The sequence below is a fragment of the Oncorhynchus kisutch genome, linkage group LG13 (assembly GCF_002021735.2).
Source record: "Oncorhynchus kisutch isolate 150728-3 linkage group LG13, Okis_V2, whole genome shotgun sequence".
NCBI lineage: Eukaryota > Metazoa > Chordata > Actinopteri > Salmoniformes > Salmonidae > Oncorhynchus > Oncorhynchus kisutch.
This window is the reverse complement of record NC_034186.2, coordinates 8,777,334-8,804,772: the sequence shown is the minus strand read 5'-3', so window position 1 is coordinate 8,804,772 and position 27,439 is coordinate 8,777,334. Positions and strand designations below refer to the sequence as shown.

The following is a 27,439-nucleotide window of genomic DNA, read 5'->3' as shown; positions in this document are numbered from 1 at the left end:
GACTATGAAGATGGTATCTTCTAAATCGGGTGGAAAAAGAAAAATCCCACCCCCAAAATGTAATAGTACGTTTTCACATTTAAATCTTCAGTAGGTCTTACACAATTCCTTCTATGACTATGAAGATGGTATATTCTGAATCGGGGGAGGATGGACAACAATCCACACCTTTTTTGTTACCATTTGAATTTTATTCTGGGGACAGGGGCTTTTGTGTAACAACTATTGAAGATTGAAAGCTAAAACAAAATGTATAGCTAAAAAATAAACACATGGATTTTTGTCCATCCACCCCTGATTCAGAATATACCATCTTCATTGCCATGGCATGCTTGGTTCAATAGCTATTGATGAGAGAACCGAATATCCAATATAAAAATGATTTTACCTAGGTGAAGAATGCCTGGAATTCGGCTTAGTGTTTACCAGGATAAACGTGTGCTTTTACAACAAAGTGATCAAAAGAAAATAAGAACATCATTTCATATTCTTGTTTCTCTATTATGTTTTCAACATAACCTTTATCACAAGACCAGACACCAATGGACGTTTCATGGTTGAGTGATGAGTGTAGTTTAACCTGTGTGGTAATTGTGTTTCCTCTGACGGAGGTGTTTGTGCGTCTGTGTGCATGTTCGTGTGTTGTGAGGAACAGGGTGACTTATGGAGTGTAATTGGGGGCATTCGGGTTCACGTTCACAGATGTGCTCTGTGTGCGCACTCCCCCTGTTTGACCCAGGGTAAGACAGACTGTCTGTGTGTGTGTTTGACCGACCGCACAGGGGGAAAAAAACAGTCCTTAAACAAAGGATTTCCTGAGAACAGTAGAGGCTCCTTCACCTGTAGTTCTGTCATGCATGATGAACAGATGCAGTCTCAGCAAGATGTATCTTATAAACAATCACTTTTTACTTGAACTATTATTCTCCTCCAAGAGTGGCTGTAGGGTATAGAGTGGCTGTATGTTATTAGGGTATAGAGTGGTTGTATGTTATTAGGGTATAGAGTGGCTGTATGTTATTAGGGTATAGAGTGGCTGTATGTTATTGGGGTTTAGAGTGGCTGTAAGTTATTAGGGTATAGAGTGGCTGTATGTTATTAGGTTATAGAGTGGCTGTAGGGTATAGAGTGGCTGTAGGGTATGGGGTGGCTGTATGTTATTAGGGTATAGAGTGGCTGTAGGGTATAGAGTGGCTGTATGTTATTGGGGTATAGAGTGGCTGTATGTTATTGGGGTATAGAGTGGTTGTATGTTATTAGGGTATAGAGTGGCTGTATGTTATTAGGGTATAGAGTGGCTGTATGTTATTGGGGTTTAGAGTGGCTGTAAGTTATTAGGGTATAGAGTGGCTGTATGTTATTAGGATATAGAGTGGCTGTATGTTATTAGGGTATAGAGTGGCTGTATGTTATTAGGGTATAGAGTGGCTGTAGGGTATAGAGTGGCTGTATGTTATTAGGATATAGAGTGGCTGTATGTTATTAGGATATAGAGTGGCTGTATGTTATTAGGGTATAGAGTGGCTGTAGGGTATAGAGTGGCTGTATGTTATTAGGGTATAGAGTGGCTGTATGTTATTAGGGTATAAAGTGGCTGTAGGGTATAGAGTGGCTGTATGTTATTAGGCTATAGAGTGGCTGTATGTTATTAGGGTATAGAGTGGCTGTATGTTATTAGGGTATAGAGTGGCTGTATGTTATTAGGGTATAGAGTGGCTGTAGGGTATAGAGTTGCTGTATGTTATTAGGCTATAGAGTGGCTGTAGGGTATAGAGTTGCTGTATGTTATTAGGGTATAGAGTGGCTGTAGGGTATAGAGTTGCTGTATGTTATTAGGCTATAGAGTGGCTGTAGGGTATAGAGTTGCTGTATGTTATTAGGCTATAGAGTGGCTGTATGTTATTAGGATATAGAGTGGCTGTATGTTATTAGGCTATAGAGTGGCTGTAGGGTATAGAGTGGCTGTATGTTATTAGGGTATAGAGTGGCTGTAGGGTATAGAGTGGCTGTATGTTATTAGGCTATAGAGTGGCTGTATGTTATTAGGATATAGAGTGGCTGTATGTTATTAGGCTATAGAGTGGCTGTATGTTATTAGGATATAGAGTGGCTGTATGTTATTAGGCTATAGAGTGGCTGTATGTTATTAGGCTATAGAGTGGCTGTAGGGTATAGAGTGGCTGTATGTTATTAGGGTATAGAGTGGCTGTAGGGTATAGAGTGGCTGTATGTTATTAGGCTATAGAGTGGCTGTATGTTATTAGGATATAGAGTGGCTGTATGTTATTAGGATATAGAGTGGCTGTATGTTATTAGGATATAGAGTGGCTGTATGTTATTAGGCTATAGAGTGGCTGTAGGGTATAGAGTGGCTGTATGTTATTAGGGTATAGAGTGGCTGTAGGGTATAGAGTGGCTGTATGTTATTAGGCTATAGAGTGGCTGTATGTTATTAGGATATAGAGTGGCTGTATGTTATTAGGCTATAGAGTGGCTGTATGTTATTAGGGTATAGAGTGGCTGTATAGAGTGGCTGTATATACATACTATGTACTGGTGTCTATGTACATACTATGTACTGGTGTCTATGTACATACTATGTACTGGTGTATATGTACATACTATGTACTGGTGTATATGTACATACTATGTACTGATGTATATGTACATACTATGTACTGATGTATATGTACATACTATGTACTGGTGTATATGTACATACTATGTACTGGTGTCTATGTACATACTATGTACTGGTGTCTATGTACATACTATGTACTGGTGTATATGTACATACTATGTACTGGTGTATATGTACATACTATGTACTGGTGTCTATGTACATACTATGTACTGGTGTCTATGTACATACTATGTACTGGTGTATATGTACATACTATGTACTGGTGTCTATGTACATACTATGTACTGATGTATATGTACATACTATGTACTGGTGTATATGTACATACTATGTACTGATGTCTATGTACATACTATGTACTGGTGCATCAAAATACATACAAAAGTTGCCAATATCGTATTTTAATTTTGTAATTTTGTATTTTTTGTTATTGTCCCACCATACCAACCCTAGCTAGCTAAAGTAGGACAGCACAGTTTATCTGAAGTAGGACAGCACAGTTTAGCTAAAGTAGGACAGCACAGTGTAGATAAAGTAGGACAGCACAGTGTAGATAAAGTAGGACAGCACAGTGTAGCTAAAATAGGACAGCACAGTGTAGATAAAGTAGAACAGCACAGTGTAGCTAAAGTAGGACAGCACAGTGTAGCTAAAGTAGGACAGCACAGTGTAGCTAAAGTAGGACAGCACAGTGTAGATAAAGTAGGACAGCACAGTGTGGCTGAAGTAGGACAGCACAGTGTAGCTAAAGTAGGCCAGCACAGTGTAGCTAAAGTAGGACAGCACAGTGTGGCTAAAGTAGAACAGCACAGAGTAGCTAAAGTAGGACAGTATGGAGTAGCTAAAGTAGGACCGCACAGTGTAGCTAAAATAAAACAACATGGAGTAGCTAAAGTAGAAAAACATGGAGTTGCTAATGTAGAACAGCATGGAGTAGCACAGCACAGTGTAGCTAAAGTAGGACAGCACAGTGTAGCTAAAGTAGGACAGCACAGTGTAGCTAAAGTAGAACAGCATGGAGTAGCTAAAGTAGAACAGTCTTATAGGGTTTTCCATTGGAGGAAAGAGATCCAGTTTACATTAGGAACCCCCTGTACTTATGTTAGGCAGGGACCGGGATCTTGTAGTACTATATACAATTTTGTTGTACTGTTATTAATACTATTATTAATACTGTTGAGTGCATTCAGAATAAGTGGGGAACTTTTTTAATTTCTGTCTTCTGCAACCTCTTCAGACATCTATCCAACATATTAGCCCGATACATTTCTGAAATTCTCAGATGTTTCCTAATCAATCACAAATTGAATTTAATTGTCATTGGGGTACAGACCCATTTGCGTACGCTGAGTCAAAACCATATTTTCTGTTTTGCATTTGGTAGATTGGGACAACAGGTACATTATGTATGGATATATAGACACCCCAGACCAGGATGTAAATACATTATGTATGGATATATAGACACCCCAGACCAGGATGTAGATACATTATGTATGGATATATAGACAGACCAGGATGTAGGTACATTATGTATGGATTTATAGACACCCCAGACCAGGATGTAGGTACATTAAGTATGGATATATAGACACCCCAGACCAGGATGTAGGTACATTATGTATGGATATATAGACAGACCAGGATGTAGATACATTAAGTATTGATTTATGGATGTGTGTATAGACATAGCCATCATGGGATTTCACCTCTGTTATACTAGCTGTGTGAACAGTTTTCCCATGTGGAGCTATTTACAGACTTCATATTGTATAAGGAAGCTATAGACATTATTTTCTCTCCAATTCTTCCACTATTCTTTGAAATTTGCAACAACAAAATAAATAATAATATGTCTTTCACAAAGGACCCAACGGTAGTGGAAACTGCCGCAGTTCCTAAACTGCTGGTGAGGATTACGCGTGTATAACAAAGATCACTCACATTCAAAGAGGAAGAATATTTTTAAAGAACTGCAAATTCAAGCTTTTATTTCCTCAAATCCAACAGACTTTAGTAGATTTATTTTCTATCATAAATTAGAAAAAAAAGATTAGCAAAGGAAGATGTTAATATCTAAAAACCAACACACTATCAGAAACATTGAATTGCGTCTTAGGAAAGATTATTTACATAATAATCACATGAACTTTATTGGTACACATCTTTCTTTAACCTGAGTATAAAGTTAAAGGAGGACACACACGCTTTTCCCAGTACACAGTGAATCCCAGTACACGCTTTTCCCAGTACACAGTGAATCCCAGTACACAGTGAATCCCAGTAGACAGTGAATTCCAGTACACAGTGAATCCCAGTACACAGTGAATCCCAGTACACAGTGAATCCCAGTACACACGCTTTTCCCAGTACACAGTGAATCCCAGTACACAGTGAATCCCAGTACACACGCTTTTCCCAGTACACAGTGAATCCCAGTACACAGTGAATCCCAGTACACACGCTTTTCCCAGTACACAGTGAATCCCAGTACACAGTGAATCCCAGTACACACGCTTTTCCCAGTACACAGTGAATCCCAGTACACAGTGAATCCCAGTACACAGTGAATCCCAGTACACACGCTTTTCCCAGTACACAGTGAATCCCAGTACACACGCTTTTCCCAGTACACAGTGAATCCCAGTACACACGCTTTTCCCAGTACACAGTGAATCCCAGTACACAGTGAATCCCAGTACACAGTGAATCCCAGTACACACGCTTTTCCCAGTACACAGTGAATCCCAGTACACAGTGAATCCCAGTACACACGCTTTTCCCAGTACACAGTGAATCCCAGTACACAGTGAATCCCAGTACACAGTGAATCCCAGTACACACGCTTTTCCCAGTACACAGTGAATCCCAGTACACACGCTTTTCCCAGTACACAGTGAATCCCAGTACACACGCTTTTCCCAGTACACAGTGAATCCCAGTACACAGTGAATCCCAGTACACAGTGAATCCCAGTACACACGCTTTTCCCAGTACACAGTGAATCCCAGTACACAGTGAATCCCAGTACACACGCTTTTCCCAGTACACAGTGAATCCCAGTACACAGTGAATCCCAGTACACAGTGAATCCCAGTACACAGTGAATCCCAGTACACACGCTTTTCCCAGTACACAGTGAATCCCAGTACACAGTGAATCCCAGTACACACGCTTTTCCCAGTACACAGTGAATCCCAGTACACAGTGAATCCCAGTACACACGCTTTTCCCAGTACACAGTGAATCCCAGTACACAGTGAATCCCAGTACACAGTGAATCCCAGTACACGCTTTTCCCAGTACACAGTGAATCCCAGTACACAGTGAATCCCAGTACACACGCTTTTCCCAGTACACACGCTTTTCCCAGTACACAGTGAATCCCAGTACACGCTTTTCCCAGTACACAGTGAATCCCAGTACACAGTGAATCCCAGTACACAGTGAATCCCAGTACACAGTGAATCCCAGTACACAGTGAATCCCAGTACACAGTGAATCCCAGTAGACAGTGAATTCCAGTACACAGTGAATCCCAGTACACAGTGAATCCCAGTACACAGTGAATCCCAGTACACAGTGAATCCCAGTACACAGTGAATCCCAGTACACAGTGAATCCCAGTACACAGTGAATCCCAGTACACAGTGAATTCCAGTACACAGTGAATCCCAGTACACAGTGAATCCCAGTACACAGTGAATCCCAGTAGACAGTGAATTCCAGTACACAGTGAATCCCAGTACACAGTGAATTCCAGTACACAGTGAATCCCAGTACACAGTGAATTCCAGTAGACAGTGAATCCCAGTACACAGTGAATCCTAGTACACAGTGAATTCCAGTACACAGTGAATCCCAGTACACAGTGAATTCCAGTAGACAGTGAATCCCAGTACACAGTGAATCCCAGTACACAGTGAATTCCAGTACACAGTGAATTCCCAGCCTAAACTCAGCAATCAAATACAAGTGGAATTACAAGGATAAAAACAACCCTATTCAATTAATTATTAAATGAATTACGTTTAAAAGCGATATGTACTGTATACACTGAGTGTACAAAACATTAAGGAGACTGTCCTGATATTGGGTTGAAGGTAACCTGTCTCCTCCCCTTCATCTACAGTGATTGAAGTGGATTTAACAAGTGACATCAATAAGGAATCATAGCTTTCTATGTCATGGAAAGAGCAGGTGTTCATAATGTTTTGTCCACTCATTGTACATTTGTAGATACAGTTTTTAGACGGAACAAAAATATAACCGCAACATGCAACAATCTCTACGATTTTACTGAGTTACACTTCATAGAAGGAATATTCATTAGGCCCTAATCGATGGATTTCACGACTGGGCAAGGGCACAGCCATAGGTGGGCCTGGGAGGGCATAGGCCCACCCATTTGGGAGACAGGTTCACTCACTGGGGAGCCAGGCCTAGCCAATCAGAATGAGTTTTTCCCCACAAAAGGGATTTTTACAGACAGAAATACTCCTCAGCACCCCCCCTCAGACGGTCCCTTGAAGAAGCCGGATGTGAATGTCCTGGGCTGGCGTGGTTACACGTAGTCTGCGGTTGTGAGGCCGATTGGATGTACTGCCAAATTCTAACAAATGACGTTGGAAGTGGTCTAATGGTAGACAAATTACCATTCAATTCTCTGGCAACAGCTCCAGTCGACATTCCTGCAGTCAGCATGCAAATTGCACACTCCTTCAAAACTTGGGATTGTGCTGTGTGACAAAACTGCACATTTTAGAGTGGCCTTTTATTGTCCGCAGAACAAGGTGCACCTGTGTAATACTCGTGTTGTTTAATCAGCTTCTTGATATGCCACACCTGTCAGGTGGATGGATTATCTTGGCAAAGGAGAAATGCTCACTAACAGGGATGTAAACAAATTTGTGCACAATTTGAGAGAAATGTGTTTTTGTTTGTACGTATGGAACATTTCTGAGATCTTTTATTTCAGCTCATGAAAAATGGCAACAACACCTTCACATGTTGCAATTATATTTTTGTTCAGTGTACATGATGTAGGACAGTAGATACAACCTATAGTGTCTGTAGTATTTACACATGGACATTTTAAGGTCTAAGAGCACACATTGATCACTGAAAGGCATCACACCCAATTCTCCAGGGACCATAACAGTAAGTGCCTTCATTTTCTCACTCGGTCATGGCCTAGGTAGAGCTGTGTGAGTGGGGCATCTTCCTCACACCCGTCTCTCCTCACCTTGCCTGAAGGAACAAACAGTAACATGATTACGATGTGGTGTCTGATTGATTCCATTTGAATATCTAAACTGGGTTTATCATTACTGACGTCTAGCATTAGGAGATCAACTCAAACTGATCTTTTGATAATGAGTTATTTATTGAACCTTTTAGGGTTCAGAACAGAACAGTGAGTGTAACACCAGTGACTGAGAGTCAGGGGTGTGTATGTACCATGTGGGGTTTACTGATCACTGGTGCTGCAATGGATGGCCCCCCCTTCAAGGCTGACATCAGTCCGAGAGGCTTTTGGCCGGTGAGCTGCATTACAGACAAAACATCACAAACGGATTGAGTTTTACAGCAGATCCTCCTGATCCCCAGAGCTTTATGGACTCGTCATAATACTCGTGACGTAGCCAAAAATATATAGAAAATGCACACAGACACACACACTTAAAACAGTGAATATCTAAATCGGCATGAGACCCCCGTAGCCCGTAGCTACCGACAAACCATCGGTCAAACTGTGCTTCCTCCTGACGTGTGGTTGTTATCGTCTGTCCATCCCTTCATTTATCTAGGCTGTCTGTCTCTTCCTGTGTCCCCCCCCCCGACACCACTATTATGCTGACTGAGTCTTTCTCCTCAGCAATGCACTGGGACAACCATTATTGAAGGCAGTGTGTCCTTGGGTTACATTGCTCAACTGCTAACGTAGGGTTGTAGTGGGCTGGTAATGTAGTTCACTCAATACCATAGGGTCCCCACTGATAACAAGCTCCTTTGGTAGGATCTGCTTGCTATCTAAAGTTATTTACAGTTCTGAGAGTGTGCACAATTATTATTCTCTTACCTTAGGGTTACAGTTGGTTAGAGCGGTGGTGAGTGACTCGACATTCCCGTTGAGTGTTTTGACCTCAGCCTCCCTCAGAATCAGTCTCTCTCCCTGCAGGCTCTTCTCCTCCCTCAGCCGGTTCTGTTCCTTCAGCAGGGTCTCTACCTGCCTGTCGTGGTTCTCCCGGATCTCTAACAGTAGCCTGCTGCTCTCCGCCGCCGTCACGCTGCGGTTTTGGACACACTGCTGGAGGTCAAGGGTCAGATGGCTGTTCTGGACCTCCAGGCGACTGGACTGGACCTGGATGTTTGCCACCTGGATGAAGAGGATAACATATTGTAGCAAATTCTTGGGGTATCCCCAACTGGGACTTGAACCAGGGTTCCAGAGATTGTCAAGCCAACACATTAACTGTTATACTAAGAGGTCTGAACCTCTTGAAAAGGTCGCTAGGTGTTGGATTAATGATGATGCTCTACAGAGCCAGGTTACTGGATGTTTGTTTGTAGAAAGTGATGTGCAAATATACTTTTATTGATGAATTGATTGATACTGTAGGCAGTTGGGTAAAGCAGAAACAGACTGAGAACACTGGCTAACCTGTAAACTCCATGCTAAATTGAACATACCAATACTTTCAAAGTATGTTACATAAATATTTGACCCAGGTCTGGTTCTTCTACATACCTTGTTCCCCACGTTGTCCAGGTATCTCTGGAACTTGTCCTCAACCTCCTTAGACAGGTTGGAGCATCTGGCCCTGATGTTCTCCATCTGCTCTGTCTGCTTCTCACAGGTCAGGTGAAAGGTCATGGAGTGGGGGAACAGGTTGTCGATGCGCACCAGGAAGTTACTGGTCACCATTTGGATCCCCTCCAGAGACTTAGCAAAGTCCTCTTTACACTTCTGGGTGTAGAGTTTCAGGTGTTCCTTCAGGTTGTTGTTCTCCCTCCGCAAAGAGATGGTCTCAAGGTTGTGGGCGTCACGGTCCTTGATGGCATTGTCCCTCTCGATGCGGATGTACTGGTTGGTCTGGGTGAAGTTGGCTTCGATCAGTTTGATCATTGCTGCCTGCTGGGAGTTCAGAGACTGGAGGGTTTTTACCTCAGCTGAGGAGAAAAGATATCACAGCAGAAATTGTTGTGACTTGTTGTTATTAGATTGAAATGTTTGGGTCAATGTACTGTGTCAGGTCTCTATCCCAGTATTAGAATAGAACGCTCTGCCTAAGGGACAAAGGGGAAGTAGTAACGTACTGTTAGGAGTGGCGAAGATGAAAGGGGTGGTGGGTCCCCGGACTTGGGTAGCACGGCTCATCTCTAGTTTCTTCTTTTCTGTTTCACACTGGCTCTGTGGAGGACAGAAAGTGTCAGGTTTATTCTCCATAAATGTTAGCTATGCTCCTCTAATTGAAATAAACTGTCACTTTTTGGGAGAAAAGTTAGTTTGCAGATATTCTTGCATTATAGTCATGTAAGTGCAAAAACATTTGTTTTTATCTAACCTCTGAGATAAAACATAAATCAATTCCACAAGAGAGAACTGATATCATTTGCAGCAGAAACAGTTTAAAGAATTGTCTCTGTATAGTAATTCTTTCTCAGATCTAATGCCAAAATAATTCCTGCACACTAAATGCTTCTAGTGCTGTACATCAGCTCACAAAATCAAAATGAACAAAACATGAGCTAGTATCTATTTATATTACATCATAATGTTACAGTCCCATCTCCTCACCGCTTTCAGTAGGAGGGCTCTGATCTGCTCCACGGAGGCATTCGCTGCTTTCTTTATCATGGCCACCTCTCCCTCCAGGGCTGTCTTCTCAGCCTTCCTGGCCCCCAGCGCAGCTCCCAGGTCAGCTTTATCCTTCCTCAGGTTAATGTTGTTCTCGCTGATCCTGTTCAAACTCTGCTCCAGCTCCTCTACCCTCCTCTCTTCAGCAGACTTCTCTGGCTGGCCGTAGACCAGGAACAGCACCAGGCTCACGATGATGAGGGACTGGATCAGAGAGGAGAAGAAGAAGACCACCCTCATGTAATAGCCGCAGCTCTTTCCCTTTGCCTTGTGGATGTCCTTGGCCTCCAGACCAAACTTGGCCTGTGAGTAGCTGTTGCCACTGTACATCTCTGCTGGATGTCGGTGTGGTCAAGAAGAGGGTATTGAAAAGTCAATGGAGGTCTCTTTGGTTTCTCAGGGGAATTTCCCTCCTTCAAAAAGCTCTCTTGGTGCTCTCTCAAAAAGTGCTGAAGCCTCAAAATGAGTAAACTCTTAGGTTACTAATGTTTAAAACGAACCAGAGTCTAATTCTCTTTGTCAGTAGTCCTGTATCTATGTAAAGGGTGACCCTGAGGACCATGTTTATAAACGCGGAGGCACACTTCCTACACTGTGACTCCTTCCTGGCCCTCCCCTGGCCCCTGGGTAGCCCGGCCCAGCCAGCGCACCGCTCCAGAGGTTATCATAACTTCACCCTGCCCTGCGGTCAGCAGGGACGTCTGGGCTGACATCACTTTCACATTGCTAGCACTGCACAGCCCTCCTACAACCGTCAGAGACTATCATCACAACTGCACAGCCCTCCTACAACCGTCAGAGACTATCATCACAACTGCACAGCCCTCCTACAACCGTCAGAGACTATCATCACAACTGCACAGCCCTCCTACAACCGTCAGAGACTATCATCACAACTGCACAGCCCTCCTACAACCGTCAGAGACTATCATCACAACTGCACAGCCCTCCTACAACCGTCAGAGACTATCATCACAACTGCACAGCCCTCCTACAACCGTCAGAGACTATCATCACAACTGCACAGCCCTCCTACAACCGTCAGAGACTATCATAACAACTGCACAGCCCTCCTACAACCGTCAGAGACTATCATCACAACTGCACAGCCCTCCTACAACCGTCAGAGACTATCATCACAACTGCACAGCCCTCCTACAACCGTCAGAGACTATCATCACAACTGCACAGCCCTCCTACAACCGTCAGAGACTATCATCACAACTGCACAGCCCTCCTACAACCGTCAGAGACTATCATCACAACTGCACAGCCCTCCTACAACCGTCAGAGACTATCATCACAACTGCACAGCCCTCCTACAACCGTCAGAGACTATCATCACAACTGCACAGCCCTCCTACAACCGTCAGAGACTATCATCACAACTGCACAGCCCTCCTACAACCGTCAGAGACTATCATCACAACTGCACAGCCCTCCTACAACCGTCAGAGACTATCATCACAACTGCACAGCCCTCCTACAACCGTCAGAGACTATCATCACAACTGCACAGCCCTCCTACAACCGTCAGAGACTATCATCACAACTGCACAGCCCTCCTACAACCGTCAGAGACTATCATCACAACTGCACAGCCCTCCTACAACCGTCAGAGACTATCATCACAACTGCACAGCCCTCCTACAACCGTCAGAGACTATCATCACAACTGCACAGCCCTCCTACAACCGTCAGAGACTATCATCACAACTGCACAGCCCTCCTACAACCGTCAGAGACTATCATCACAACTGCACAGCCCTCCTACAACCGTCAGAGACTATCATCACAACTGCACAGCCCTCCTACAACCGTCAGAGACTATCATCACAACTGCACAGCCCTCCTACAACCGTCAGAGACTATCATCACAGAATAACATATCAAATATATTGAAATAAAATGACAATGTACAAAGACATATCAAATCCATATAGTAATGTCATGAGGTATTTGCAGATGGTGCATGGCTGAAGGACTGATCCATCTATCTTGGTATGTTAGTGTGAACATCTATCTTATTGTTTTATGTCAACCCAACAGGAGCTGAGATACCAGTCGTTTCATTTGAAAATAAAAAGCATTACAAAACAAATATTAGAAATGAGGTTGAGATGATCATGTTGGGAGATACTTTGCGTCCTAGACACCAGAGCAGGCTCTGTGTATTCTTCCTCTCTCACCCCTCCCAGACACCAGAGCAGGCTCTGTGTATTCTTCCTCTCTCACCCCTCCCAGACACCAGAGCAGGCTCTGTGTATTCTTCCTCTCTCACCCCTCCCAGACACCAGAGCAGGCTCTGTGTATTCTTCCTCTCTCACCCCTCCCAGACACCAGAGCAGGCTCTGTGTATTCTTCCTCTCTCACCCCTCCCAGACACCAGAGCAGGCTCTGTGTATTCTTCCTCTCTCACCCCTCCCAGACACCAGAGCAGGCTCTGTGTATTCTTCCTCTCTCACCCCTCCCAGACACCAGAGCAGGCTCTGTGTATTCTTCCTCTCTCACCCCTCCCAGACACCAGAGCAGGCTCTGTGTATTCTTCCTCTCTCACCCCTCCCAGACACCAGAGCAGGCTCTGTGTATTCTTCCTCTCTCACCCCTCCCAGACACCAGCCCAGGCTTCGCACAGTGACCTCTCTCACCCCTCCCAGACACCAGCCCAGGCTTCTCACAGTGACCTCTCTCACCCTTCCCAGACACCAAATGTGGACGTGGCCCGTGCAGCACTGTGGGGAATAGTTGTTATTTTGTGATCCCTGAGAGGAGGACAGTTCCTTATTGTTGTTCTGTTAACTCCTCTATCATAGCTGCCCCTGTGTCTGTGTGCTGCCTGGGGAACAGGAAATAGCATCTGCATGTGTGGATCACATTGTTCATTCATTTGTGGATGGAATGTGATCAGGAATTTGGCATTTGGGTTGTTTAGCATGATAGCACGGCGTTTTACTCCGAATATGTGATTTTCTTTTAATTAGTTACTGGAATTTCTGTTTTGTTATATATATTTTTGTACGATTGTTAAAATATTTTACAATATAAAACATACACATACAAACTACAACATACAGATGCACACCTACATGCACATAACCCTGCCCAGACACACCTGCTCACAACCCCCATCTCCTCTCTGCCAAATGGCCTCAAACTGCACAATTGTGTTTCTCTCTGTTGCCCATGCACTTTCAACATTTAATTTCAACATTTATTTAATAGATAATAAAGCATTTGACTTTTGGTTGATTTCCAGTGTTTAAGTATATGTTATTTCAAGATGATTGAAGATAATTTCTGTGTCTGGGGGGCTGCTGTGAACACTGTGAGTGAAGTGCTGAAAGATTTGTTTTTTAGAAGCATTGCGTACAGTCATTAAACTTGGTCTAATATACTCGAAAGCCTACTAAAGTGAGACGTTGTTCTTGTGTTTTTTGGTTATTTACATAGATTTGTTCTCAAGCTAGGTTGCTTTTCAATGTTTGAGTTTGCTTCCACTGCTAGCAGAAAGAGACATTTTTATTTAACCAGGTAAAGTTGACTGAGAACACATTCTCATTTACAGCAACAACCTGGGGATAGTTACAGGGGAGAGGACATGAATGAGCCAATTGTAACCTGGGGATGATTAGGTGACCTACTCTTACAATAAGTGCACCGCGATCTTTAGTGACCACAGAGTCAGGACACCTGTTTAACGTCTAATCCGAAAGACAGCACCCTACACAGGGCAATTACCCAAATCACTGCACTGGGGCATTGGGATAATTATTTTAGACCAGAGGAAAGAAATAGTGCCTCCTGTTGGCCATCCAACACCACTTCCAGCAGCATCTGGTCTCCCATCCAGGATTAACCCTGCTTACCTTCAGAGGCCAGACAGCAGTGGGATGCAGGGTGGTATGCTGCTGGAATAATACTGAACACGTTTATATTGTAGTCAATTAGCAGTGATGCCGCTGGCTCAATGCAGCAGCCGAAACATTTTGTCTGGGACATTTTGGTTAGACGACTCAGATCACAGAATATTAAATTAAATCGAGCAATATAGCACATTACTTCTTACTAGTAATACATTTCATGTTTTAGAAATATTGCTAAGCGTGCTCATTTATTTTTTTGATTAATTATGGTGGAAACATATTTTGACTGGTAGATTATAGTGTCTGGTAGATTATAGTGTCTGGTAGAATATAGTGGCTGGTAGAATATAGTGGCTGGTAGATTATAGTGTCTGGTAGATTATAGTGTCTGGTAGATTATAGTGTCTGGTAGAATATAGTGTCTGGTAGAATATAGTGTCTGGTAGAATATAGTGTCTGGTAGATTATAGTGTCTGGTAGAATATAGTGGCTGGTAGAATATAGTGGCTGGTAGAATATAGTGGCTTGTAGAATATAGTGGCTGGTAGAATATAGTGGCTGGTAGATTATAGTGGCTGGTAGATTATAGTGTCTGGTAGATTATAGTGGCTGGTAGAATATAGTGGCTGGTAGATTATAGTGGCTGGTAGAATATAGTGGCTGGTAGAATATAGTGGCTGGTAGATTATAGTGTCTGGTAGATTATAGTGTCTGGTAGAATATAGTGTCTGGTAGAATATAGTGGCTGGTAGAATATAGTGGCTGGTAGAATATAGTGGCTGGTAGAATATAGTGGCTGGTAGATTATAGTGGCTGGTAGATTATAGTGGCTGGTAGAATATAGTGGCTGGTAGATTATAGTGGCTGGTAGATTATAGTGGCTGGTAGAATATAGTGGCTGGTAGAATATAGTGGCTGGTAGATTATAGTGGCTGGTAGATTATAGTGGCTGGTAGATTATAGTGGCTGGTAGATTATAGTGGCTGGTAGATTATAGTGTCTGGTAGATTATAGTGTCTGGTAGAATATAGTGGCTGGTAGATTATAGTGGCTGGTAGATTATAGTGGCTGGTAGAATATAGTGGCTGGTAGATTATAGTGGCTGGTAGATTATAGTGGCTGGTAGATAAGATACATTTTAATCTACCAGTACCTGGTATACAAAAAAAGTTAGTTTTAGGCCCTGATTCCACTTCACAATACGTTGACAAATTACAATGATTGAACCAGGGTGTGCCGAGCGGGTGGTTACTGACATATTTGATTTCTGTTCTTAAATCCGTTTTAGAGAGGCTGTTGATGTTTTTGCCATAACCTCTCAAGATAGATGCTTATAAAAACATGATATATTTTTTGAAGTGTTATGAGATACAGGTCAGAGGGACTGACATCTCTGAAACAAAAACAGTCTAAACTGCCCGTGTCTCCATAACTCTAAAATAAAGACTGTGGTCCTTGAGGGATGTTTATTCTCGTTTTATAAATCAAATATTTAATTATACCTGGTTCTCTAATCTCAATAGATGCCCCTATAAAGCAGTATATTACCAGTGAAACATTAAAAAGAGACCGTAGCCCCACGAGTACGGGGGCTGTCAACCATTGCTTGACGAAGCTTTCTAAAGGACACTTATATATATATATATATATACACTGCCACCTAGTGGTGAAAAGACATACTAGGTCTGGGACACAAAAACAACATGTAGATTAAACCTAACATTTATCTTTTAATCATCAGATACAGATCAACGAAAGTACAATTGACAAAACAAGCAACATAAGTGGGAATATAAATGGCTGATCTGACAAGGCAAACGTACCCATCAGAGGGTGTACGGATGGAAAAACAAGAAAATTAATCAGTTTACAACCTTTCCCAAACAGCCCATGACAACAACCTTGCTCCTGACAGTGTATATAGCTATATTTAGTTATTTCAATGTACGTTTTCCACAAGCCAGCAATGGAAATGGGTGACATCTATTGTGTAGGCCTAGAAGTGCCACCATGGATTTCACTCTTTAAGACTTGTAGGGAAAACACTGTCCCCAGATCAGGTTTAAAACCAAATGGAATACATACACACATGCTTCTTAATTTCCCCATTGTTATCTCCTAGCAACCCATCTCCTAGCAACCCATCTCCTTGTCCAATTAGAGCAGTGTTCTCCAAGTCTGGTTCTGGAGAGCTACAGCGTGTGCAAATGCTTAGTCCAGCGCCGGGCACTAACACACTTGACTCAGCAGGCTTTTGCTCCAACCCTGCACTAACACACCTCTTGATTCAGTGTCAAATTAGCAAAAGCCTGCAGACCCTGTAACTCTCCAGGACCAGGGTACTCTGAAGACCCCCAAGTTAAACACTGGCCTCTCCTGGGGGTCCATCGCTCTACCAGGCACCTCCAGTTAGACGGTGGCCTCTACGTCCTGGGGGTCATCTCCCTCTAGCAGGCTGTAGGAGGCATGGCTCTGGAAGGGTCTCTGGAGGGGGTGGGACAGCAGCTTGGCCATGCAGTTGTGGAGCTCGATGGCCGGCCCACACAGAGATACCTCGAAGTGGTAACAGGTGCCTTTAGAGTCCAGGTTACAGAACGATGTGTAGATGTCCTACAGAGAGAAAACACACGTAAGAAATTACAGTTTAAGTGAAACGATATCTCCTCTAAGTTGAACAGTTTTTCAGGTTTCAGTGATAGAACAGGAAGTGAATTCGAAAAGTATTCAGACCCCTTGACTGTTTCCGTTTTGTTACATTACAGCCTTATTCTAAAATGGATGAAATGTTTGCGAAGTTACACATACATATATATATATATATATATCTAAAAATAAATAGAAATACCTTATTTACATAAGTATTCAGACCCTTTGCTATGAGACTCGAAAAAATTGAGCTCAGGTGAATGTGTTGAGGCACAATCTGGGGGAAGGGTACCAACACATTTCTGCAGCATTGAAGGCCCCCCAAAACCCAGTGTCCCCCGTCCTTCTTAAATGGATGAAGTTTGGAACCACCAAGACTCTTTGAGCTGGCCACCCGGCCAAATTGAGCAATCAGGGGAGAAGGCCCTTGGTCAGGGAGGTGACTAAGAACCCAATGGTCACTCTGACAGAGCTGTGGAGATGGGAGAACCTTCCAGAAGGACAACCATTTCTGCAGCACTCCACCAATCAGGCCTTTATGGTAGAGTGGCCAGACGGAAGCCACTCCTCAGTAAAAGGCACGACAGCCCACTTGGAGTTTGCCAAATGGCACCTAAAGGACTCTCAGACCATAAGGAACATGATTCTCTGGTCTGATGAAACCAAGATTGAACTTTTTGGTCTGAATGCCAAGTGTCACATCTGGAGGAAACCTGGCACCATCCCTGCGGTGAAGCATGGTGGTGGCAGCATCATGCTCTGGGGAGGTTTTTCAGAGGCAGGGACTGGGAGACTAGTCGGGATCGAAGGAAAAATAAAAGGATGAAAGTACAGAGAGATCCTTGATGAAAACCTGCTCCAGAGCGCTCATGACCCTAAGCAGCACACAGCCAAGACAAAGCAAGAATGGCTTCAGGACAATTCTCTGAATTTCCATGAGTGGCCCAGACAGTGCCCGGACTAGAAATGGATCGAACATGTCTGAAGAGACCTGGAAATAGCTGTGCAGTAATGTTATTTATTTATACATTTGCAAAAATGTTTTTTTTTAAATGTTTTTGCTTTGTCATTATGGGGTATTGTGATGTCATTATGGGGTATTGTGATGTCATTATGGGGTATTGTGTGTAGATTGATGGGGAAAAAAACTATTTAAATCAATTTCAGAAAACTGCTGTAATGTAAAAGTCAAGGGGTCTGAATACTTTCCGAATGCACTGTATATACAAAAGTATGTGGACACCCCTTCAAATTTGTGGATTTGGCTATTTCAGCCACACCCATTGTTGACAGGTGTATAAAATCGAGCACACAGCCATGCAATCTCCATAGACAATCATTGGCAGTAGAATGGCCTTACTGAGAAGCTCAGTGACTTCCAACATGGCACCGTCATAGGATGCCACCTTTCCAACTAGTCAGTTCGTCAAATTTCTGTCCTGCTTCAACTGACCCGGTCACCTCTAAGTGCTGTTATTGTGAAGTGGAAACGTCTAGGAGCAACAAAGTCTCAGCCGCAAAGTGGTAGACCACACAAGCTCAGAGAACGGAACCGCCGAGTGCTGAAAAACCGTCTGTCCTCGGTTGCAACACTCACTGCCAAGTTCCAAACTGCCTCTGGAAGCAATGTCAGCACAAGAACTGTTCGTCGGGAGCTTCATGAAATGGGTTTCCATGGCTGAGCAGCCGCACACAACCCTAAGATCACCATGCGCAATGCCACGCGTCGACTAGAGTGGTGTGAAGCTTGCCGCCATTGGACTCTGGAACAGTGGAAACACGTTCTCTGGAATGATGAATCCCTCAATGTGATCAAGACAAAGGAGATGATTATGGACAACAGGAAAAAGAGGACCGAGCACACCCCCATTCACATCGACGATACTGTAGTGGAGCAGGTTGAGAGCTTCAAGTTCCTTGGTGTCCACATCGCCAACAAACTAACATGGTCCAAGCACACAAAGACAGTCGTGAAGAGGGCACGACAAAACCTATCCCCCCTCAGGAGACTGAAAAGATTTGGCATGGGTCCTCAGATCCTCAAAAGGTTCTACAACTGCACCAGAGAGCATCCTTACTGATTGCATCACTGCCTGGTATGGCAACTGCTTGGCCTCCGACCGCAAGGGCACTACAGAGGGTAGTGCGTATGGCCCAGTACATCACTGGGGCAAAGCTTCCTGCCATCCAAGACCTCTATACCAGGCAGTGTCAGAGGAAGGCCCTAAAAATTGTTAAAGACCCCAGCCACCCAAGTCATAGACTGTTCACTCTGCTACCGCATAGCAAGCAGTACCGGAGCGCCAAGTCTAGGTACAAGAGGCTTCTAAACCCTCAAGCCATAAGACTCCTGAACATCCAATCAAATAGCTACCCAAACAATTTGCACCCCCCCCCCCCTTTTTACACCACTGCTACTCTCTGTTATTATCATCTATGCATAGTCACTTTAAATAACTCTACCTACATATTACCTCAATTACCTTTTTATTTATTTAAAACTGCATTGTTGGTTAGGAGCATGTAATTAAGCATTTCCCTGTAACGTCTACTACACCTGTTGTATTCAGCATTTCACTGTAAGGTCTACTACACCTGTTGTATTCAGCATTTCACTGTAAGGTCTACTACACCTGTTGTATTCAGCATTTCACTGTAAGGTCTACTACACCTGTTGTATTCAGCATTTCACTGTGAGGTCTACTACACCTGTTGTATTCAGCATTTCACTGTGAGGTCTACTACACCTGTTGTATTCAGCATTTCACTGTGAGGTCTACTACACCTGTTGTATTCAGCATTTCACTGTAAGGTCTACCACACCTGTTGTATTCAGCATTTCACTGTAAGGTCTACTACACCTGTTGTATTCAGCATTTCACTGTGAGGTCTACTACACCTGTTGTATTCAGCATTTCACTGTGAGGTCTACTACACCTGTTGTATTCAGCATTTCACTGTGAGGTCTACTACACCTGTTGTATTCAGCATTTCACTGTAAGGTCTACTACACCTGTTGTATTCAGCATTTCACTGTAAGGTCTACTACACCTGTTGTATTCAGCATTTCACTGTAAGGTCTACCTACACCTGTTGTATTCAGCATTTCACTGTAAGGTCTACCTACACCTGTTGTATTCAGCATTTCACTGTAAGGTCTACTACACCTGTTGTATTCAGCATTTCACTGTAAGGTCTACTACACCTGTTGTATTCAGCATTTCACTGTAAGGTCTACCTACACCTGTTGTATTCAGCATTTCACTGTAAGGTCTACTACACCTGTTGTATTCAGCATTTCACTGTAATGTCTACTACACCTGTTGTATTCAGCATTTAACTGTAAGGTCTACTACACCTGTTGTATTCAGCATTTCACTGTAAGGTCTACTACACCTGTTGTATTCAGCATTTCACTGTGAGGTCTACCACACCTGTTGTATTCGGCATTTTACTGTAAGGTCTACTACACCTGTTGTATTCAGCATTTCACTGTAAGGTCTACCTACACCTGTTGTATTCAGCATTTCACTGTAAGGTCTACTACACCTGTTGTATTCAGCATTTCACTGTGAGGTCTACTACACCTGTTGTATTCAGCATTTAACTGTAAGGTCTACTACACCTGTTGTATTCAGCATTTCACTGTAAGGTCTACTACACCTGTTGTATTCAGCATTTCACTGTGAGGTCTACCACACCTGTTGTATTCGGCATTTTACTGTAAGGTCTACCTACACCTGTTGTATTCGGCATTTTACTGTAAGGTCTACCTACACCTGTTGTATTCAGCATTTCACTGTAAGGTCTACTACACCTGTTGTATTCAACATTTCACTGTAAGGTCTACTACACCTGTTGTATTCAACATTTCACTGTAAGGTCTACCTACACCTGTTGTATTCAGCATTTTACTGTAAGGTCTACCTACACCTGTTGTATTCGGCATTTTACTGTAAGGTCTACCTACAACTGTTGTATTCAGCGCAAGTGACTAATAACATTTGATTTGATGAATCACGCTTCAACATCTGGCAGTCCAACAGACGAATCTGGGTTTGGTGGATGCCAGGAGAAATCTACCTGCCCGAATGCATAGCACTGCCAACTGTAATGTTTGGTGGAGGATGAATAATGTCTGGGGCTGTTTTACATGGTTCGGATTAGGCCCTTTTGGTCCAGTGAAGGGAAATCTTAACGCTACATCATACAATGACATTCTAGATGATTCTGTGCTTCCAACATTGTGGCAACAGTTTGGGGGAAGGCCCTTTCCTGTTTCAGCATGACAATGCCCCATGCACAAAGCAAGGTCCATACAGAAATGGTTTGTTTAGATCTATGTGGAAGAACTTGACTGGCCTGCACAGAGCCCTGACCATCGAACACCTTTGGGATGAATTGGAACGCCAACTGCGAGCCAGACCTAATCGCTCAACATCAGTGCCCAACCTCACTAATGCTCTTGTGGATGAATCGAAGCAAGTCCCCGCAGCAATGTTCCAACATCTAGTGGAAAGCCTTCCCAGAAGAGTGGAGGCTGTTACAGCAGCAAATGGGGACCAACTCCATAATAATGCCCATGATTTTGGAATAAGATGTTCGACGAGCAGGTGTCCATTTACTTTTGGTCATGTAGTGTACATGAGCTGTAAGGTGCCACTTTTTCAGCAGGCTTCACAATCTCACATAGTAACATTTCAGAGCTTGGATGAATGTCTGTGCCGTTGTTCTCCTTGAATCCCTCCCTCTCCTCGACCACTCACCCTCCAGCTGGCCTCATCCCCCTGCTCCTCAGCCCCGTTGTGAAGGTAAACCACATCAAAGAAGAAGTAGGGAGACAACAGCATGCTCTGCAGGATGAGACAAGGACAGTTAGTGTATCTGTTCAAATAATACCACTAACACTGAAAGAGCTAGGTCTCACCACAGATATAAGACACGTGATACACAGCTGTACAAAATAGTATTCAGTGAAGAGTCAGAGCAGTAGACGTCTGATAAGGTGATTGACACAGTGGTGGTATAGTAGTAGAGTTAACAGTAGACAGTAGTATGTTGATAGTGTTGGTATAGTAGTAGAGTTAACAGTAGTAGGTTGATAGTGTTGGTATAGTAGTAGAGTTAACAGTAGTAGGTTGATAGTGTTGGTATAGTAGTAGAGTTAACAGTAGTAGGTTGATAGTGTTGGTATAGTAGTAGAGTTAACAGTAGAAAGTAGTAGAGTTAACTGTAGTAGGTTGATAGTGTTGGTATAGTAGTAGAGTTAACAGTAGTAGGTTGATAGTGTTGGTATAGTAGCAGAGTTAACAATAGACAGTAGTAGGTTGATAGTTTTGGTATAGTAGTACAGTTAACAGTAGACAGTAGTAGAGTTAACAGTAGTATGTTGATAGTGGTGGTATAGTAGTAGGTTGATAGTGTTGGTATAGTAGTAGAGTTAACAGTAGTAGGTTGATAGTGTTGGTATAGTGGTAGAGTTAGCAGTAGACAGTAGTAGGTTGATAGTGTTGGTATAGTAGTAGAGTTAACAGTAGACAGTAGTAGGTTGATAGTGTTGGTATAGTAGTAGAGTTAACAGTAGTAGGTTGATAGTGGTGGTATAGTAGTAGAGTTAACAATAGACAGTAGTAGGTTGATAGTGTTGGTATAGTAGTAGAGTTAACAGTAGTAGGTTGATAGTGGTGGTATAGTAGTAGAGTTAACATTAGTAGGTTGATAGTGGTGGTATAGTAGTAGAGTTAACAATAGACAGTAGTAGGTTGATAGTGTTGGTATAGTAGTAGAGTTAACAGTAGTAGGTTGATAGTGGTGGTATAGTAGTAGAGTTAACAGTAGTAGGTTGATAGTGTTGGTATAGTAGTAGGTTGATAGTTGTGGTATAGTAGTAGAGTTAACAGTAGTAGGTTGATAGTGGTGGTATAGTAGTAGAGTTAACAATAGACAGTAGTAGGTTGATAGTGTTGGTATAGTAGTAGAGTTAACAGTAGTAGGTTGATAGTGGTGGTATAGTAGTAGAGTTAACATTAGTAGGTTGATAGTGGTGGTATAGTAGTAGAGTTAACAATAGACAGTAGTAGGTTGATAGTGTTGGTATAGTAGTAGAGTTAACAGTAGTAGGTTGATAGTGGTGGTATAGTAGTAGAGTTAACAGTAGTAGGTTGATAGTGTTGGTATAGTAGTAGGTTGATAGTTGTGGTATAGTAGTAGAGTTAACAGTAGTAGGTTGATAGTGTTGGTGTAGTAGTAGAGTTAGCAGTAGTAGGTTGATAGTGGTGGTATAGTAGTAGAGTTAGCAGTAGTAGGTTGATAGTTGTGGTATAGTAGTAGAGTTAGCAGTAGTAGGTTGATAGTTGTGGTATAGTAGTAGAGTTAACAGTAGACAGTAGTAGAGTTAACAGTAGACAGTAGCAGGTTGATAGTGTTGGTATTGTAGTAGAGTTAACAGTAGTAGGTTGATAGTGTTGGTATAGTAGTAGAGTTAACAGTAGTAGGTTGATAGTGGTGGTATAGTAGTAGAGTTAACAGTAGACAGTAGTAGGTTGATAGTGGTGGTATAGTAGTAGAGTTAACAGTAGACAGTAGTAGGTTGATAGTGGTGGTATAGTAGTAGAGTTAACAGTAGACAGTAGTAGGTTGATAGTTGTGGTATAGTAGTAGAGTTAACAGTAGTAGGTTGATAGTTGTGGTATAGTAGTAGAGTTAACAGTAGTAGGTTGATAGTTGTGGTATAGTAGTAGAGTTAGCAGTAGTAGGTTGATAGTGGTGGTATAGTAGTAGAGTTAGCAGTAGACAGTAGTAGGTTGTTACAGTGGTGGTCCAGTACTGTCCCTTACATTGACAGTGTCTGAGGGGCTGAACTGCAGCTGTCCAGCGTGTCTACTGTAGATGAGGAGAGTCCTGACTACAAACGGAGGGGGGATGGTCTGGATGTTGTCCATGAGAGGAAGATCTATCTTCTGACGGCTACAAGGACAGCAGAGGATACAGGACAGCAGTTACAACCACAGCAGAAGATACAGGACAGCAATTACGGCCACAGCAGAGGATACAGGACAGCAGTTACGGCCACAGCAGAGGATACAGGACAGCAGTTACAGCCACAGCAGAGGATACAGGACAGCAGTTACGACCACAGCAGAGGATGCAGGACAGCAGGTACAGCCACAGCAGAGGGTACAGCACAACAGTTACGACCACAGCAGAAGGGAAAAGTAGAGAAGTGATTAAAGTAGGAATTGATGTAACTTACATAACACTAAGAAGATCCTCTAGATCTGGTGAAGGATATTAAGGAGACAACTTCCAGGATGTTTAGCCCCAACAGTAATACAATACCACACTAGACTACACTACAGGCTGAATGGCTTGTTGTTGTTGTGACAAAGGAAGGATACTGAAGGTTTCACACACGTTGGTGTCCAGGTCATAGAGACAGCTGCACAGCTCCCTGGGGTCAGAGGTGAAACCTGACAGCTAAGAGAGAGAGAGCAACACACACATGCATACGGAAATGATGGAATAGAATTAGACTCAAATTGGAAATACATGTGATAACTGAGCATAATAATAACGGTTTGGTTGTGGCCTTCAGGAAAAATACATTTACTTAAAGTGACTGGGCCAACAACACTCACCCACAAGGCATCATCATTAACAACCACCAGGGCAAACTCATGGCGCTTGTCAATCTTGTGTTTTGTTCTCACAAACATCTCAATCATCTTCTGGGAAATATTGAGAGCGTTGGTCTTGGATCTGAAGGGAGAGGGGAAAGGATGCAGAAATTTGGACATAGTCAGAGAGTGGCCGCTTCACGTGTCGTCAAGCAGATAAAAGATATGGGATGGCGGGTAGCCTAGTGGTTAGAGCGTTGGACTAGTAACCTGACAAGTTGCTTGATCGAATCCCCGAGCTGACAAGGTACAAATCTGTCGTTCTGCCCCTTAACAAGGTAGTTAACCCACTGTTCTTAGGCCGTCATTGTAAATAAGAATTTGTTAACTGACTTGCCTAGTTAAATAAAGGTTAAATAAAAAATATGCCAACAAGACCAGAAGTAGAACTCACCCATTGAAGGACTCCAGTTTTTGTGATGACATCTCTTCAGAGAGATCCAAACAGATGATCTGTCATAATAAAAAAATATAGGATTACAATCTTAGAACAACACGGTCTGAGCCAATCCCTTCACATGTCCTTTCATCTAGCCTAAATCCCAGGAGTGAACTTCATCAGCCCAATATCTCTCGCAATGACATCCCTTTGATCTCATTCCGTTTCTAGTCATCAACAATACAGGATCACGCACCACTTTCTCTGGACAGTTGACGCGGGGTGCTCGTAGCTGGAACTCTGCTGTGGGAGGGATGGGGGGCGTCAGAGGGGGAGGAGCCTGGGTGGGTTTTGGCCGGTCCTTGGCCACTGGCGTGGGGGTGGGCAGGCCTACTATGGCATTGACCGTAGCTGCCACTATAGGGGCTACGGTCTGGGCTGTGGTGGCAGAGACTGTGGTGGTGGTGGAGCTAGGAGGACTGTCGCTGGTCGAGGCCTCCCCCTCTCCCTCCACTCGGCTTCCCACTGCGGGCTGCGGGGTGCTGGGGTTGCTGTTGCCTAGGCTACCAGTGCTGCTGCGCCTGTCCTCTGCACCCTCCGGGTTTGAGCGTGTTCTGGGCCGCAGCTCCACTGATCGCTCTTCTCCGTCTGCTGGGCCGGGCTGTGGGGTCTCCATGGATACTGGTTGCTGCGGGGATATATATTTCAGTTATTAATTTATTTTAAAGGTTATTTGATGGAAACAGATGAGCTTAAAATATGGACACAATGAATGACACGTGTGAAGCAGCCGTGTGGATTAGTGCTCTCCGGGATCCTTGAGATGTCCCTAAAGCCCAACCCCTACTCTAATCATTTTAAACTTCAATGGGGTGACGTCCCAAGGAACCTGTTTAGACATCAATCCGTGTGATGCATTGGCTAGCCTGCTACTGGATTTGGTGCTGGGGGGAGAGGTGATATATTTGGCCTGTATCCCTAGTGCGAGTTTCGGGAACCAGGGCGCATCCTCTAGTCTAGACGTTCACAACCCTTTCTCAGAAATCCTCTCGGCTGTCAGGGGGCCAAATGAATCCCTCCAGAAAATAAAATAAAAAGATACCAGGAGCAGGCAGTCAGTGAGGCAGCAGCCAGCCTCTCGACAACAACAGTTAATCACATAGTTCACTTTTCACAAATAGTTCACTTTTCACTTCTCCGGACAGGGCAAAATGTGAGCCTAATATCAAAAACAGCGCGAGAGGCTGCATATTGAACACATACAGGGGATGAATCAAGATGAATCCATAAATACTGAAACTAGCAATGTAAATGAACACAAACAAGACACCGGCTCAGGCAGCTGGCTGGCTAGCTAACGTTAGCAATCTCAGCATCGAAACTAAAGCATAGATATGCGTAAACATAGTTAGATTTAAAACGCCAACTTACATTTTTTTCCAGGAAATACCTCGATTATACCTCTATAAAACGAAGAAAACGAATGAAATATAGTTCATATTTCGCTAACTATTTGTTGTGTACGGCCATCTTCCTAACCGGAAGAAAGTCAATCAGGAATTCCGGCAGCGGGGAATTGAGGTTATTGTAGTCCAAATATGAAATGTCCTGTAAAATCATATAATACTGTATGTAATCAGATACATTGTTACTATGGGTCCACTAATTTTCAGCAAACAAGTAACTTCCCATTTATATGATGACACAATTCAAGTAAATAATGAAGCAACTTGAAGTTTATTAGTTCATATTTTTTATTTAACCAGGTAGGCTAGTTGAGAACACCTTTATTTAACCAGGTAGGCTAGTTGAGAACACCTTTATTTAACCAGGTAGGCTAGTTGAGAACACCTTTATTTAACCAGGTAGGCCCGTTGAGAACACCTTTATTTAACCAGGTAGGCTAGTTGAGAACAAGTTCTCATTTACAACTGCGACCTGGCCAAGATAAAGCAAAGCAGTGCGACACAAGCAACTACACAGAGTTACACAATGTATAAACAAACGTACAGTCAATAACACAATAGAAAAATCTATATACAGTGTGTGCAAATGTAGTAAGATTAGGGAGGTACGGCAATAAATAGACCATAGTGACGAAATAATTACAATTGAGCAATGTGAGTGTTCATAAACATGAAGTGGACTTGGACGCGCATTAAGAAGGATTACCAACCATATCGTCACTCAAATGCTTAGCTTCTGAAAGTGGGCATCTCAACTGAGATAAAAACACAGTACACAATCAGTGACAGACAGGAAGAGTTCCAATGCGAGGGAGAACAAGGGTTGGGTTGGGATCACTATCTGACCCCCCCCCCCCCCCCATTTGCTGCTAGATGCCAAAACGCCTCTAGATGCCAATCTACC

General features: G+C 43.2%; 4 protein-coding genes across 4 annotated transcripts; all 4 read right to left on the bottom strand.

Moving 5' to 3' along the window:
• Positions 1-3,145: 3,145 nt before the first annotated feature.
• Positions 3,146-3,661, bottom strand: LOC109880564 (NADH-ubiquinone oxidoreductase chain 6-like). Its single transcript, XM_020472761.2, has one exon. It carries the CDS (start codon positions 3,659-3,661, stop codon positions 3,146-3,148), a length of 516 nt encoding a protein of 171 aa, XP_020328350.2.
• A 945-nt stretch (positions 3,662-4,606) lies between these two features.
• Positions 4,607-6,974, bottom strand: LOC116376684 (uncharacterized). The gene is made up of 3 exons (XM_031838029.1): positions 6,945-6,974; positions 6,040-6,471; positions 4,607-6,004 (listed from the first exon to the last, which is right to left on the bottom strand). Exons 1-3 carry the CDS (start codon positions 6,972-6,974, stop codon positions 4,796-4,798), a joined length of 1,671 nt encoding a protein of 556 aa, XP_031693889.1. The 3' UTR covers positions 4,607-4,795.
• On the bottom strand, positions 4,770-11,053 carry plvapb (plasmalemma vesicle associated protein b). Its single transcript, XM_020472764.2, has 6 exons — positions 10,446-11,053; positions 9,965-10,058; positions 9,396-9,817; positions 8,727-9,023; positions 8,105-8,191; positions 4,770-7,894 (listed from the first exon to the last, which is right to left on the bottom strand). Exons 1-6 carry the CDS (start codon positions 10,833-10,835, stop codon positions 7,886-7,888), a joined length of 1,299 nt encoding a protein of 432 aa, XP_020328353.1. The 5' UTR covers positions 10,836-11,053; the 3' UTR covers positions 4,770-7,885.
• A 5,021-nt stretch (positions 11,054-16,074) lies between these two features.
• On the bottom strand, positions 16,075-26,647 carry babam1 (BRISC and BRCA1 A complex member 1). Its single transcript, XM_020472759.2, has 9 exons — positions 26,501-26,647; positions 25,326-25,757; positions 25,085-25,143; positions 24,652-24,772; positions 24,412-24,490; positions 24,267-24,291; positions 23,851-23,980; positions 21,781-21,867; positions 16,075-16,978 (listed from the first exon to the last, which is right to left on the bottom strand). The coding sequence occupies exons 2-9, from the start codon at positions 25,743-25,745 to the stop codon at positions 16,778-16,780; spliced, it is 1,122 nt and encodes a 373-aa protein (XP_020328348.1). The 5' UTR covers positions 25,746-25,757; positions 26,501-26,647; the 3' UTR covers positions 16,075-16,777.
• Between the last annotated feature and the right edge of the window lie 792 nt (positions 26,648-27,439).